This window comes from Opisthorchis viverrini, assembly GCF_000715545.1.
Source record: "Opisthorchis viverrini unplaced genomic scaffold opera_v5_393, whole genome shotgun sequence".
NCBI classification, from domain to species: Eukaryota; Metazoa; Platyhelminthes; class Trematoda; order Opisthorchiida; family Opisthorchiidae; genus Opisthorchis; species Opisthorchis viverrini.
In genome coordinates this window covers 391769-408433 of record NW_008752053.1, presented here as the reverse complement: position 1 = coordinate 408433, position 16665 = coordinate 391769, and the positions used below count along the sequence as shown (strand labels likewise).

Sequence of the window (16665 nt, the reverse complement as noted above, 5' to 3'; positions counted from 1 at the left end):
GGTATCACGGCTTTACCACATCTTCAGCAGATTGTACATCGTGGCGTCAGGTAACCAAACACATTTTCGAGCATAGGTGATTGATAACCCAACAGCTTCGAGCATCAAAGTTACAGAGTTTATATCCCAACACGGTGCGTGGATCTCCCTTTAGACATGAACTGTGAAGTTGGACGACTGATGTTTACGCCCGTTGTTTGTTACTTATATGAAGCGGTTGACAGGAGCGTTCGAAATAATACTATTCTGGAGAAACGAGTAACCGAAATAGCGATTTCAGAAAAAAATCGTGGAAACATTTGCCAGCGAAACTTCACCTTATTGGCTACCGTCTATTCCCAAATCACTTTTAAATGTCCAAGCGTTTTGCTACGCAGGGCAAGGAAATCTCTCGAAGCTGGTCATCCCAGTAAAGTAAACGTCTAGGCCATCTGATAGTAGGAAGGATCGGGAAGAGGAAACTCCAAATTTAACAAGAATTGTTTTACGGTGACCTCAGGTCATGAAGTACCGTCTGTTGATCTTGTTTTGGCTACGTGTACTGTTTAAGTTTGCTGGTGGTGCAGGTTGGATTAGAATCAACTGAAGTATACACTGTCCCGCTAGTAGTTGTAGTTATCGACCATTCCACAGAACTGGATGATCCACTACAAACACACTGTTGTACTCACCCAAGATGCATAATCACTGACATCTACTGGGTCCGGCAGCATAGTCATTTATCTCATCTATCAGACACACATTCACACAAAGGAAATCGATAAATAGTTTCGACTGGCCGTAAAGTACGGATCAACTTTAGGAGCTGACAAAGGCTCAGTTTACAATCAGTCAAGATTATAAATGGCAGTCCTTCAAGTTTGCGAAATTAAGCAAAGCCAAACAGACGATTAACTAAGTTGAAACGGCGGAGTGACTAGTGTTAGCTGCGTATCACCAGAGACCTACAAATTTGTATGTAACGAGGTTTATTGTACGTCTGAAACAAGATGTGCACAAATCATTAGGATGGGGAAACCGGAAACCGAATTGAAGATATACTTGTGGGGCTCAAACCCGAAATGGTAATCCACGATCCTATCCGCTGGGCCACGTGTCATCACTTAGAGAGTGACAGCACTGTCTCTAGAGGTAACTGGAGACATTCAAAATTGATTTGAAACGCTTCAGTCTTATTGGGCATTGTGTCTTGCTGACAGTGGTTCAGCTCCTGTTTCGGCCATTCGTTTCCTGCTCTGCCCACTATGGTGTATCGAAAAGCACTGTAAGTTGGGGTAGCCCTTTACACCTGTACTTATAGGATCACCACAAAGTTTCACTAGTCGCGCTAGAATCTTCGAGAGGGGAGGCATATCTTCGATTGATCCATACCCGGCATGTGAAACATCGGTTCAATCGACGTGATGTTCGGTTATTAGGAGCGGCTGGCATTCGAACACTGGGGATTATGGGATTCACTGGTGGAACTCGAATCGGATCTCAGTATGTCTGGACTCGGCCTTTGCTCGCAATAAAGAGTCGGGGGTCGTGTGGAAATAAGCAAGCAAAGTGACCAGATGTAGGTTAGTCTTTTCGATTGGGGGGAGACACTTACCCATTACCTCCCACCTTTAACGCTTGCTATTGACCTAGCATATCCGTTTATCGAAAGAAACGATATCACACACACACACACACACACAGACCATACAGTCGCGGCGAGATGGCTCAGTGGTTAGACCACGAATTTACTGACCGGAAGTTCCGTGGTTCGAATTCGAGCTCTGCCTCTCAACTTCCCCTGCCTACGCTTGGGTAACTTAGCAGTGTCCCAGCACTCATGCTTCCTCCAGGTGGCACAGTAGCTAGGCACCGAAAGCGTTACAGCTTAACGATAATCTTTCCTTTTTTCTTTACCACACAGGCATCCAAAATGCCTCTCAACTACTGCTGTACAAGGTAAAGCGGACTAAATTTTTGTACTAGTATCTGAACTGACACTAACTAGCTCAAAAAAGCCATTCTACAGTCACCGAATTAGTCGACCGGCATGTGACGCTACAACGACGGAAGCAAGACCAGTGAATGTTTGAAACAAACTTCGCAACTGTTACCGTGCGGTTTCTGATACATTCAAACCATATAAAAGGATGAGTCATAACGCTTGGACGTTACCAATTCGACACGATGGAACGCACAGCGTGGCTGCCGATGCCATCAATTGGATTCGCTGAATTTTCGGATAATAAAACAAGTCGAGCTAGGCAACCTAGAAACTACTAGTTTTGCCGTTAAACTGTGCCCATGAGTTGATGACATCCTTTTGATAGTTGACTATCTGGGACTTATTGATCAGCCTGGTACAGATGGATCGAGTCTGCTAGACGATGAATTATGCAACGAGTACAGCAAAGTACTCAAACATGTGAATTCTGGATGTCAAAGCATACTTTATGCGGTACTCTCGAAGTTCGTGACCCTAGGACAATAGCACGCCATCCATACATCAGTGCAGTGGAAACATGCGGCAGCAGCAAGTGTTAGATGTGAACAGGGTATACAATCGCCCGGATTCTGGAACCACACGTCTGTAGAAGATCATCTATTTCATACGAGAAGGTAGCGACAATCTGCGTACAACAAGGCCTCGATCATTCTGACAGCGTTAAAAGGGTACCGAAAAAAGCTGCGCTGTCGGTCTGTCAAAAATTAGTATACTGACGTTCAACTGTAGATAACAGACGGCAGCGCCGGCAATCGGTAAGTGGCATGGAGCTTCAAGAAAGATCATGAGAGCAGAGATCATAAAAGGGTGACTGAGACCATATGAAAATACATATCACAGTGAAATGGGAACAACGCAGAAACCGCCTATCCGGTTAGGTCAGGTCGTCAGAAATCGCCATTTTGAGGGGAACCAAAACGAAAAGGAGGAAAGAAGGACAGTAACTGGCTGAGGTAAACTATACAATACGACTTCCAGAAATTAAAGCACTTTCACGAAGTAAGCCAAGATAATGGATAGAACCGGGACGTACACATGTGTAGACCAAATGCGATATGCGCGCTGAGCGAACAGTATCAAATTGGACCGAGAGCATTTGGAATGATTAGAAGAGTATCACAGATCGTCTGATCGGAGCCTGCGATGAAGAGGTCACGCTTTGGCCCGCAGCTTTTCCAGCTCCTCAGTGAGCTGGACATTTTCAGTGACGAGTTGTTCACACATTCTTTTCAACCGATTAATGCTCTCCAAATGTGTGCTGGATATGCCATGCTGATTTGTAGTCAACCCAGGAGCCACAGCAGACTTTAGCGAGGAAAACCATGAGAAGGAGTTGCCAATCGGGTGCGGACCAACGGAGTGATGTGTGGGATCAAATCTAGCTGTGGAGACAGGGCTACAGAAACTGGGGGAACTTGATGAACCGTGAATGCACTTGTCCAATTCCATCTGAAGTGCTTTGCTCTTCGAAACAACCTCAGATTCGAGACGTTGGATGTGTCGTCGAAACACACAGTTTTCTTCTTGTACCTCGGACAACCGGTCGACCAAGGCCTGAAACAAAATTGATGTGACAAAGTAGTAAGTAGAAAAATCTGGGTAGGAGAACAGTTCCTAAAAGAGTTTTCAGAAAAATTTTCAAAGCGAATGGTCATCCCCAAAATGTGTACACAAGCTTGGCTAAAAGAACTATTTTGAGTCCGCGCGACACTCAGTCACTGATACCAGGTTGCTCAATGGTTTGAGGTCCAACTTACACAGTCTCCCGGCTATCCAGGTTAGGGGTTGGCACCTTTGTACCGACTTGTTTCCCAAAAATGGAATCACGTCTGAATTCTCCGCCTAACAGCGCTGCATTGTGGTCAGGCTTTTGAGGCAGTCTGTGGTCGAGAACCCTAATCGTCCTCCTGTCTAGGCCTGGGCGCCCGGGCAGTACCTCGGCCCACGTACAATAATGAATTGCACACTTACAAATAATCTCATGCCACATCGGCTATCTTACAGTGTCAAAAGCCGGATCACCTTACTTGCTGCATGGCGGGTAAGCGAAAACAAGCTAATGCTGACCCCCCATTCTTTCTCTTTCACATAATTTTTCTTCCCCTCTCTCTACCCCATTAATAACTCTCTCCTTATGGGCCCGTCTGCTGAGAATGTTGACCCCGTTAGTCCTGCATCGGTTTTGCAACATCTGCTAGTCATCCTCAAGCTGCTCGACGCCCGGCCTACCTGTATGCTATCAATATTCGCACTCTGAACCAAGCAAGACAACAAGCTGCTCTTGCTCTCACACCGAACTCGCTTGTTATTGATGTGTGCTGTGTATCAGAAACAAGAATTCAAGATACAAGCACAGTGGGTGAGCTGACCGCCCCATCACTCTCTGCTTACTTCCGGCAGTGCACCTCTGGTGATCCCGAAGTCGCTGCAGCAGGATGTTCGGGTGTTGGTATCGTCCTAAGTCACAGGGCGAAATAATCCTTGCTGGACGGGATACCAGTATGCGGTTCGTCTGGTAACATCTGTGAAGTCTCATAAGCGGCAAGTTGATCGTTGTGTGTTTGTCCTGTCTGCTTGTGCTCCAACCAATTGTAATTCCGAAGCCGACCGTGAAGTTTGGTGGACTCGGAAGTCTAAGGAAAGGGAAGAGGCAGAGAAAGCCGGGAATTTCCGAAAATCACTTCAGCTGACCGTGCGACCGGTCCCCGAAAACCACCTTGAGCCAAACCAACAAGGATCGGAGTGCACTGACCGTCCTGAATCAAGAACGCTTCGAACACTAGACTAAATACTTGGAACAACAATTGTCCTGGCCACCATCTGCCACTCATCTGGAGCCCCCAGTTGACATATAATCCTGGGCGGTGAATGTGAAATCACTTACGCTCTCGGAGGTTTACGACTGCATATGTTTCCTCAAGCGCCACCCAACTTTTGGTCCGGATGACGTCCCACCCACACCGTTCAGAGATGGAAGTGAAGTCACCATGAGGACTGCAGTCAGTGCTGGTTCGATCTGTTTACTTGTATTTAGGAAAAGGAGTATGCTCCAGACGGCCGTGGAGAGTCGGTCAAAGTGTGCATTTCCAAAATGGGGCTCGCAACCACAGGAGGATTGGCTTGACCCCTGTCGTAACAAGACTGTTGGCGTCACTGTTGCTTCATCGACCTATGGTTACTCGGGGAACATTGACGCGAGAGCGGCATGCGGGATTCCGGCATGGTAGGTGTTGTGTTGAGCAAACCTTCACTGTCCGTCAGGTGCTAGAACAACGCCATACGTATAAGCGACCCACAATTCTAGTATTCCTAGATTTCCAAGGCGCATTCGAACCGGTTGGTCGGTCTTGACACGATTGTCCACCAAGGAATGACTCGGAAATTCTTGAACATAATAAGTTCTTTGTAGTTCCAGACTTTCGGACGTGCAAGGGTACACGGTGAGCTCTAAAAAAGCCCCCGTACACAAAGTGGTGTCCGTCAGGGTTGTCTACTCTCTCCGTTTCTATTCAACTTCGTGGTGGGCGAGATCATGAGACGAACGCCCGAAGTTCTCCAAAACCCCGGTATTCAAACAGTCTATGACGAAAGCCTTTTCGATCTGGAGTATGCGGGCAATATCGTTCTCGTCTTTGAAGAGAAGAAGGCGCAGATGTTCTTGGATGAACTGACCAAAGCCATTCCGTCCTTCGGTGTGCATCTTATACCCACAAACTGCAGGGTTATGCTGCTGGACATGCAGTCACCGAACTCGTCAATTACAATCGGGGGAGAGGCGCTCGAGGTTGTGGAGCGTTTTGTGCATCTTGGAAGTTGTATTGGTTCTGATTGTAGTGTGACAGATGGTCATTGCACGGATCTCTAAGGATCGGGTCGCATTTGCTAATTTGTGACATGTATGGCGTCAAATGGTATGTCCCTGAATCCTAAGGGAAGTAGGTATCAAGCTACAGTGAGGGCTGTTTTGTTGTATGGCTGTGAGACTTGGCGTGTCTGAATAGCGGAACTTAGACGTCTTCAAGTGTTCGACAACCGTTGTCTCAGAACCATAGCTCATGTGGGTTGGTGTTGACGAATCCGTAACTCGGCAATTAAAAAGCGGGTTTTCGGTTGTGCAACGGGGACTTCCATCAAATAATCTGTCCAGCACCAGAAGCTGCGTTGGTTAGGCTATGTTTCGCGCACGCTGAGACACCGTTGGCCGAAGAGGGTGCTGTTTTCGTGCCCAATTCAGAGTGGCGGAAGCAGAGCAGTGGCCAATCTTTGATCTGGCGGAGGGGTTGAGGGATATTACGAAGGGTCTAGGTGCTGTCAGTGCGACTCGCCTTCTAGGATGGAGACCGTGTGATGTCCACCTTGCCCGGTTGGATACGCTACAAAATATGGATGCTAGTCGACGTCAGTGGCGTTCTTGTTGTCAGTTTCTGTCCAGATTTCCTCAATGAGTGTCTGGAGGTGTAGGCACCTCGGGATGATTGTGGTAGACTAGTACTGAGTCCCTTCTCCGTCCACTTTTTTCAAAATAAGGCTTTCAAATAAATAATGACTGAACGGCAGCGGAGTATCAATGTCAAACAGTTATGTTATGCTGACGACGATTATGATGGCGAGAAAATATGATCTCCCTATCTCAAGTTGCGCGTACGCTATTGGTCAAAATATACGGGAAAATAGATTAGTATGGGTCGAGGGAAATCTGCCAGAATAGTTTACTTTACCATTTAACCCAAAACTAGTTGCGATTGTGTAGCTAGACACCGCGTACACTTAAATCACAGTCACCCAGGTACTGTTCGGTTCACACCAACTGCCCTTAGATCCGTATCACGTAGACACCAACGTCAAGCCATTATCGAGTGTGACGCCTATACATTTTGGTCCATCGAGCAACGGCATGAGGTGAGCTAGGATATTTCTCTACCCTGTTAGCTCCGCTTCCGAACTGTGTAGACGGGTCTGAAGCCATCGCACTCAATAGTACTGTGCAGCCAACTGCAGTGGCGCTGCTGGGTTAATCGGCCTAATAAACACACATACAGTTTGTGGTAACTGACGTGGTACTGTGACAAGGGAAGTGCTGGCGTGACAGGTCCTGCGATGTGACTGTCAGGGAAGTCCAAATTCGATAAACGATGGACCATGGAATATGAACTGATACCCGACCAACAAGAAAAAGGAGGTAAGTAATCAATAAAGGCACCCAGAATCCATTGACAACCTCTGAAATCAAACTTAACCAGTGTCAATGTATTGGAATTCGATTAACAATTTGCTCGAAGGGCCAAAGAACTTGACCATTGTGCTCAACAAAATGAGTGACCACATTTTCTTTAGACCAAATGGGCTTGGTTCCTTGCTACCATAAGACCTTGAACGGGGTAGTGATGCTAGACGGTATGACAGGAAAGTACCCTGTAACCTGGGTTAGAGAAGAGGATTCAGACGTATTGAACCCGATTCAACATACCAAAGAAGCGTAATTAAGGAGCATGCTACCCAGCGTAATAAGGGTGGACCTGGAGATGCCAGGTACCCGACAAGACGCCGTTTGAATCACCATACGAAGAGGCAACCCACCACCATGTGCGAGCCAGTGGTTAATCCTCTTGGTGTAGTTCATCAGGGAAAGGATTGCTGAGGAACACACAAAGTTATGATCCAATCAAAGGGTGTTCGAAGGTCACAAGGTATCAGCGGTAACAAGGAGACTAAGTGACCCAACAAACTACAGAAGTTCTGGTAGGATGTGAGGCATTGGATAACGCAGCGCCCACAAGCCCGCCAATTTAGATATGAAGAGAAGGTGTTGGATTAGCTCGAAGACTATTGGGCTCCAAGCCAGCCAAACATTAAATGTCACGGCGTACCATATACCCGAACAGATCACTTCACGGAATGGAAACCAGCAACAACATGAATCCAGATGTACTTTCATGGTAGAACAAGGGGACAAACAGTTAGAATTCCGAGGACTGCGCACCAAAGTCGGCCACCATTACGGGTCAGTAGTGGACTAATGATTCAAGTTCAAAACAAACGCATACGGTTCTCATCATTAAGTGAATATAATTACCCTAAAACAACTTGAGTAGTACGGAAGTTAATGAAAAAAGCGCAAGGGGAATTTTTTGTGGACGATACACAGCATCCTAAACGGTGGAACGCCACTTCAATTTTCAATCACTTCTAGCCGTGATGCTTTCAAGATTCGCTGACTCTACCACGTGATCAAAACACTCCAGGTCACTTGTCGTTCAACACAGAAAGAAAACCTATAGTTTGGTGAACACGCAGACAAGCCATGATAGAGTGAAGGACCTGGTCGAGATTGAACGACTAAGAATGAACCGCGTAGAATACCGGAATGTAACTTGGTGTATGCTTTGCGATAAAAAACACGCACCATTGATCGGTCAGTTTTTGGGACCACGGGGTTTGGACCAGGCGGGGTTCCACGCATGCAAGCGCAGTGCGATTGGCACTGTTTTGCGGATAAAATGCACGGGTGTTACACATGCGAAAGAAAATGCTGCACTTTTTCCGGGGAGGCTTCTGTTTCGGAGATTAGCTCGCACACTTAATCCGTCTCCGAAATCCGAGATGTTCTAGGAATTCATACCCGCCGATCAGCTACATATCCAACTTAAGGACAGGTATTTTTTAGACCTTCACTGGCAAATTCATTGCGTCCTCAGTCTAGTCTACGAACGAACAAGCAGTTTGACATAACATTTTGAGGACGGAAATTTCAACAGTTCGACAGGCTATTTGTACGCATTGACGCACAGAACGGCAAGAATTGCACCACAGTACGTTGTCGCACGAAACAATCTCAGAGCGAGCACGCGCATTCACAATGTGAACACGCTTAGGAAATGAAGACATATGCAACACGAAGTTTTCAAGTTCCGTAGCAAAGTCCACGATTTGTCCTGGATGGAAGCATCTGGAATTTACCGTTGAGAAGTAGTCGGACCTTATTTTATCTCAGAAACTTATTGCGTTACACAAGGGGATGTCCATGCAGTATCCACAGAGTCCTCCTTACCAGACTGGTCAACGGTTGAGAACAAACGTAGTCTCCTGGTCTTCCGAGTTGAGGATTAAGACAAGTGCGTTTATGAAAGGAGTCCGTCGACTGCATGTTGGTCGTGTGGGCCGTGCTTCCAAACTGTCTCAAATGATTGCAAAGAGCTGTTGACAATCAAAACATACCACGGTTTACCCCAATTTGATCGCCTAAGGTTCGGTATAGAGTTAGCACCAGTTCCAGAAAATAACGGATGTAGTGTCGATCAGCTAATACGGGGCAGTCGCTTTTTAGATGACATCGCTGTCACCGATCCTACTCAGGATGAACTTCATAATCGTTTATTCGTATCATCGATCGAGTTCAGGGTTATGTTTTCCATCTCCGTGCAGATAAATGTGCATTTTTTCAACTTTCCCAGAAATACCTTGAATTTCTTGTCACTGGAAACGACCGTCACCCTGACCCAGGAAATAAATTCACTATAAAACAAGTACCAGTCATGACGGATCTATTAAACCTATGATCTTTTTTCAGTATGTTACATTTGTCAGGAGATATATTGAAAAGAGAAGTGTTATGGGACTGGTTACGCAAATGCGTCCGCAGTTGACAAAGCATTACTTGATTCTGACATACTTAACATCACTTACTAATATTAGTCAATACTTAAGACTAACGGGACATCAAGAGTAGTGGATTCCAAGTGTAGAGAACCCGAGGACAGTCATCGTATCGGCAACAGTGAAGTCAGAAGTCCACACTGTGCTAGCTGTCGCAAGTTGGGAACTTCCAGTCACTTCTGCTGTGCTTCGTGACGCTACAGTGGGAGTGCCCTTACTTTAAAAGATGATCCATTTCCACCGTATACACTAGCCACCAACTAGTTCCAATGGTCAACTTTAGTCGTTACTGAGGCCGGACGTGTAAATGTGCCCTTGAAACTACAAAACATCCCTGGACCTTTTTCACAGATACGTTCGGTGGCTGAATAAGATAAACAGCTGAGGAAATTCGTCCAGCCCTCGTGCCTCCTTCGGGTGGAATGGCAGCTGGACATCAAAATGGTGTTGTCCCTGAACGATTACTATTATTTAGATCTCACCCAGAAAAAGGAAATTTGTGTTCACGACTTGCATCAGAAGCCTCATGGTCACGACTTCATGTTGACTTCGCGCGTCTGATCAATGGGCAACATTACTTACATCCAGTAGATGCCTATAGTAAATGCCGGAGGTACTACTCTTGTGGTGTATACACGTGCTTCAGTTTTGTCACTTGTTTGGTTGGATATATTTTAACTTCGTCGGGAACTGAGTCGTTTAAATCAAGTTTCGTTCCGGATGCTTCAACCATGTTTACACCCAGTGTGTGGATTGATTCAATTCGAAGTCAGAATACACTGACGCAGGCGAATCCACAAAGTTAGTCCCATGATCTCTAGGTTCAAAACGGAGGTGTTGGGAGGGATATCTCTAAACGAACATCCATAGTTTGGGTGTATCCTCTAAAAACCTTCTTCCATTATAACTGAGTATTGCTACTTAATTGGGCTGCGGCGTTTATCAGCTTGAATTTTGAAACAGCCTTATTCGTTTTCCTCTGATATAAACTCCATCAAGACCTTTAGTCTTTTTAGAAATAAGAGGTTAAAAATAAGAGGTCACATCAGGATTCCTGTGCCACTTCCTGTTTTCCTGAATTCTTATCGCCTTTAAATTCTCAACAATGGGACTAATGTTCACTTGCAGAATTTGTGTACATATCACTTAATATTGATCAGTTCTTCTCCGATCCGGACGCAATTATTCTGGTTAATTTACATTGAAGGAGGAATGTGTGGGACTCGAGTTTCGCTTCTGTCAGAGAGCAACAATAGCTGTGCCGGGATTAGTTTCACCTATCCGATATTTGATGCAAACGAGTCACCATTACCCTAAGAGCGCACTCCAAGGCACCTTAATCACCATATACGACGAACATGCTCGCACTTCAGCCCATATGGCTGGTTTGTCCGACACCTGAATTGGTAATTTAGCAACTATCCTGCTTGTGATGATCGTTGAATTCGCTAAGCTTTTCGTTCTACTGAACTCACGAGCAACTTTCATCAGTCCAAACCTCCATGACACACTAATGTTGTGAACGGTAGGTTGAACAATGACGTCATGCTGTCGACGATGACGATGATGGTGAGTTAGTTTTCTATGCTTCACTGACTTTTCTATTTGATGTCTATCCTCTGAATACGGATCTTGAATTCCCCCGTAAACCACACTTGCGCGTATTAAAAAGTCGGCCAATCCGAGGTTTTGATGAAGCTTGCTATATCGGACTGGACCAAAAGCAACACAGCTCTATAAAAAGCCTGGGGCCAGTACGCCTTGGTTTACCGCGATCTTTATTCAGTATGGATGAGGAGTGAGGCCAAAACAGATACGGAGAATGTATAATAAGTCAGGTAAAAATTCTTGTCAGAACTAAGTCAATTTCGCGACAAAGCATACTGATGCATGCGGTCTTGTGATGAAATGAAGCTGATGTGACGGGTGGTGGACATCGAGGCAATGTATGCATAACTGGAAAAGCATCGAAAAACACGTTCATGGAAACCTTGGAAAACTCGGTGCAATTCAGATTAACTTCAAACCAACATAACAAACTTGATGCCTCAAGCTGCATGCAAAGAAACTACCGACATCCACAAACACAAGACAGTAAATCGAAGTATTTCAAATTGCATTTCAATCAAGCTGGGTTTGCTGTGCTTTTACGTCGTTTCACACATGCTACGAACGAATGCCTGTTCTGCAAAACAACACACGAACTAGCAGTACATGTTGTGAGGTAATCAACACATGGGGGCCATTGAAATCCAGCTGGTATAGATTCGTTAATTTGTTTTTTCCCGAGCAAATGTCCTACCAAATACTGACACTGAAGTAAATGAGCTTGCGCAAGACACAAGACACACAATTCCAACAAATTACCAACAATACCATATAGTCCGTAAAGATGTCCTCGTTTCCATCGTTCAGTTAACAAACATTTTCGCAGTAGTTAACCCAAGTAGTGGCCACGTTTTCCAAAATTCAATTGTGATGTAAAAGGCCCGTCATACAGTTAGCTCCTTGCCGAATCGAATAGTTTGTTACAATGGTGCAATCAAATTATACGATACATTTTCTTCACCTCTGAGCTGAACACACGTCTCAGACCGATAGTACTGTGTTCAACGGTCCGATGTTTTGTGGAAAAATCGGCTTTTAGGTAACAGCCAACCAGATGGATTTAGCTCGTGCACCGCAGTTTGGAGCCCATGGTCCAGACAGTCCAACATAGAAGAACGTAATGTTAATTTGGAAACGAAGACTTCTAAGACTAGTTGCACCAGTATTGTCATGGAACTGCTGCGGCAAGATAATAAGATAATCGTTCAGTTGTAACACCCTTTCGGTGCCTAGCTGCCATGCCACCTGAAGTAATCACGACAGGTTGCCCAAGCCCAGACAGAGGTCGAGATGCAGGGGTCGGGTTCGAATCACAGACCCAACAACTGAATTATAAGACTCACCTTGAAATCCGCTAACGAGAAAAATCCAGGAGGGACCTCCAAGCGTTTAGCTTCAGACGTATCAAGTGGTGGCGGAGTCTCCGGATGAAGTGAACTACACTCGCCATTGGTTAGTGATGCGCCAGGTATCGGAGTTACAGCACTGGACAGTGAAGAAGAGGAAGAATAAATAGAGGATTTTCGTAATGACGACTGCTCCGCAGATTCTAGTTGATGCGATCTAACAAGACGAGTCAGCTGACGCCGAAGTTCGCGATGGACCTTTTCTCCGCGGATTCGCTGCAGTTCAAGCTGAGTACGCAGTTCCCGCTGAGCATCTTCAGCTTCTTTTACAAAATGGTGTGCTTGGTCAAGCTTATCAAGTAAGCAAGCGCGCTCCAATCGCATTTCACCAAGCTGAGCATGAAGACGGGCAACATCCCCACAAACCATAGCCTCCAGTTCGGACAGTTTATCGCTCAATGTCTGGGTCGCCAAGCGGTAAATTGCTTGCGAGGCATTCGAAATATCCAAGGCTGTTCGCAGTTCAGCTACTTCTTGTAGAGAAAGCGGTTCCGAATCAAGCGCATCCGAAAGTCGATCAATTGTTTGAGCGGAGACGCTGGTCAAAGGTACGGAAATTGTTTGACAGCCTTGAGTTTGACGTGGTTTGTTCAGACTCTGCTGTAACTTAGTCAATTCAGCCGTCAGATGATGACATTCGGCACGTAGAGTTGAAGACTGAAGTTGGAAAGCGGCTTCGGTGCCTTGAATTTTTTCTCGGAGGTGTTTGTTTTCTCGTTCCATCTCTTCCATTCGTGTTCGGTCATGATTGTGAGAGTCGGCGAATTTTTGTGCAGACAACAGCTCAGATTCTAACTGTCGGACGCGGGCCTCAGCACGTAGGCGACGTTCATTGGCTTCAATATTCGCTTCTCTCAAGTCTAACAGCTGGGACTGGAAACGCTGGAACTCCTCGGCTGAAAGGGCTGTTTGCGCCATGAAGTACGCGTCTAAAAAAGAAGAGAAATGTCGGAAGGCAGGTCGACTTACACAACGTTGTGCAGCATGAATGAGTGAAAACACAAAGGTAGCTTACAACAGGCTTCGAAGCTGATTGGACATACGTGTGGTTCCAGTAGCCCAGTTACTGTGAATGATCCCCACGAACGGGAGCTCCTAAGTGACTGTTATGATAAGGTTGCATGAAGAAACTAAGGATGGATATATCAAGCTGTTACAACTGAACGACTACCCATTGTTGACGGAAACTTTTTGCGGATACTTTGCATTTCGCTCTCCAACGTGTCCGGCGCGCACATTGCTCGTGCCCCGATGAAGCTGCATTTTTCACTTAGAGGAATGAAGTTGAGAGCGGTTGTACTGCCCTGCTGACGCCTTCGTGCGATATGACACTTTTAGATGGACCCATCCAACAGTCTCTTGACTTTCACATCAAAAAGGGCGTTGTGTTGGCAGCCATATCTAAATTGAACTGAATGTTTGAACAGACTTGATTTAAAGTATAGAGAACCTGTGCGTACCTTACGGTTTACACAACCCCGAAATCCTCAGGACTTCACGTCTAGCCTATCCACACATTCAGAAAATGTTAGGAAAAAACTGCACAGCTGTAACACCCTTTCGGTGCCTAGCTGCCATGCCACCGGAGGGAAGCACGAGGGCTGGGATACTGCCAGGTTTCCCAAGCTTAGACAGGGGAAGTCGAGAGGCAGAGGTCGGGTTTGAACTACAGGCCTTCCAGGCTGATAACGCAATGCTCGTCTCGGATGTGAAAGTCAAGAGGCAGCCAGGTAACCCTATTTAAATGGAGATGTGCCGCCGGAGTATGTTGGGCGAAACAGTACACACCCACAGTTTTGACCCTCACCCAGCTCAGGCTGATTGCTGATGTGAGTCCACTGGCTACAATATTGATATTGCAAAGTTCCCAAGGTGGAACTGATTCCTTCATTTTCACTGCGGGTGGAAGATACCTCCTTGGTTTTTGTGCAGGATGGCGAGTTGTCCCGTTTTCCCCTTCACGGTAATCGAGCTACTTGCTCCGAGTTTCTGGTCTCGGCATCTTCTCAGTAGTACCTCTCATAAAGTGCTGGTCGGACAGGCGCTTGAAACTTTGAACAGTGTGAGCCTGGAACAACTGTGCAGTAGTTCTGTTCCATCCCGCTGTTATGTGGTTTGATAGTGATTTAGGGTAAATGTTCACTGCATTTGGAGCTTGTATTCATTCCATCTCGTGTATGAAGTGTGCTGATGGGAACAAGTACAGAAGCTCTGGGCGCCTCATGTATCCTACTACTTTGGAGTTGAAAAATAAGCCCACTTTGAGTCACCTGTGATGAAGCGCGCAGGGTTTAGTATTCTTGCCCGCACATATACTCTGTTGTTTCCGTACTCATTCGTGCTCCTAGACACTGTACCACTTTCAAGGCTAGTGATTCATCCCTGGTACAGGCAGGCTGCCAGGATTGCAGGATGAACGGATACGGCTTAGAGCGGCCCAAAACGCGCTGACTTCCACGTTTGAAGGGTATTCCTGGGCATTCAGAGAACATCATATCCCAGAAAGTTATGCAGTTTCCATCTTGCGGTTCACGCCCTCATGAAGGAGACACACATTACAGCACTAGTTTGATAGACTGTGATTCGATATGAGTAGCACACGACCGAGCCACCGCAGCTGATGGTGCTGGATACTTTCCGCGGCTGACATACCTGCTGAACAGCCAAATACCCGTTTTATAATTATCTCGTTATGAATTCGTTGACGCCATCTAAAACCAGCAACGCTTCTGAGGCATCGGTGGCCAAAAATCTGAAGACGCCTAACATCACCCGTCCATAGACAACATAACTTGCAACTACGACAAAATATGGCCCCTCCTGTAGCCTGTTACACGCGATTTTTGATGCTCAGTGAAGTGCGACTTTGACGCCGCAAGCGACGCAAATTAGCAAATGTGGTTCGAGTCTTTGAGATTCGTGCACTGACTTCATGACAATTCCATCAGAGCTAATACAACTACCCAGGTATGTAAAATTCTCCACAGCATGCAGTGATTCTACTTGAATTGTAAGGGATATGTTCAGATACTGCATGTTCTGGAGCACGACTTTACACTTTGGAGGTGCTACGCGCATGCCGAAAGATGGTATGATGGTGGCCAGATTATTCGAAAGGGCTTGTGCTTCACTTTGGTCTTCAAAGATAAAGGCCATGTCGTCTGCGTACTCCAAATCGACAGGGCCCTCACCAGCAACAATTTGAACATCGGATTTTTGAAGACCGTCCAGTATTCGCCTCATGATTTCATCAATGACGAATTTGAACCAGAAGGGAGAGGGTGGACATCCTTGTCTGACACCACTTTTAGGGAAGTTTTTACGGAGCCCACCATACATTCTCACATGTCGATGTATGTGAATATAGGGCCTGGATTACGTTCACAAACTTCTGGGGCACACTCTGTTGAGCAAGTGTGGTTAGCAGTACCGACCAATCGACAGAATCGAACACACCCTTTAAATTAAAGGACATCAAGATTGTGGGTTGTTTGTGCAAATAGCGTCACTCTAACACACGTGACGGAGTGTAAAGATGTGGTCAGTGCAGCCTCTACCCGGTCGGAAACTTGGTGCTCACTTCTGGGGCACACTCTGTTGAGCAAGTGTGGTTAGCAGTACCGACCAATCGACAGAATCGAACACACCCTTTAAATTAAAGGACATCAAGATTGTGGGTTGTTTGTGCAAATAGCGTCACTCTAACACACGTGACGGAGTGTAAAGATGTGGTCAGTGCAGCCTCTACCCGGTCGGAAACCAGCTTGGTGCTCACGGGTCGAGGATTCGTAAGATAACGGAGATTCAACGACGCTATCTGGCCTCACCAAAAGGTAGTAAAATCACACCCCTGTCGTTGCTATATTCAATGCAACCAACGATTTCAGAAGTGGGCAATATTATCGATCCAGTCCAGTTGTGTCTCGTTCTCCCCGACAGACGCAAATAGGCAAGGAAGGTACTGGCTAGGGGGTTCACCGTCATCCTTAAACACAGCAGGTGGAAGGTCGCCTG

The 16665-nt window shown here is 46.1% G+C and overlaps 1 protein-coding gene across 1 annotated transcript; it reads right to left on the bottom strand.

Moving 5' to 3' along the window:
• Window positions 1–2633: 2633 nt before the first annotated feature.
• T265_10682 (hypothetical protein) lies at window positions 2634–13589 on the bottom strand (the record flags this gene model as incomplete). The annotated part of the gene is made up of 2 exons (XM_009177137.1): window positions 2634–3538; window positions 12589–13589. 2 exons carry the CDS (start codon window positions 13567–13569, stop codon window positions 3137–3139), a joined length of 1383 nt encoding a protein of 460 aa, XP_009175401.1.
• Window positions 13590–16665: the final 3076 nt, after the last annotated feature.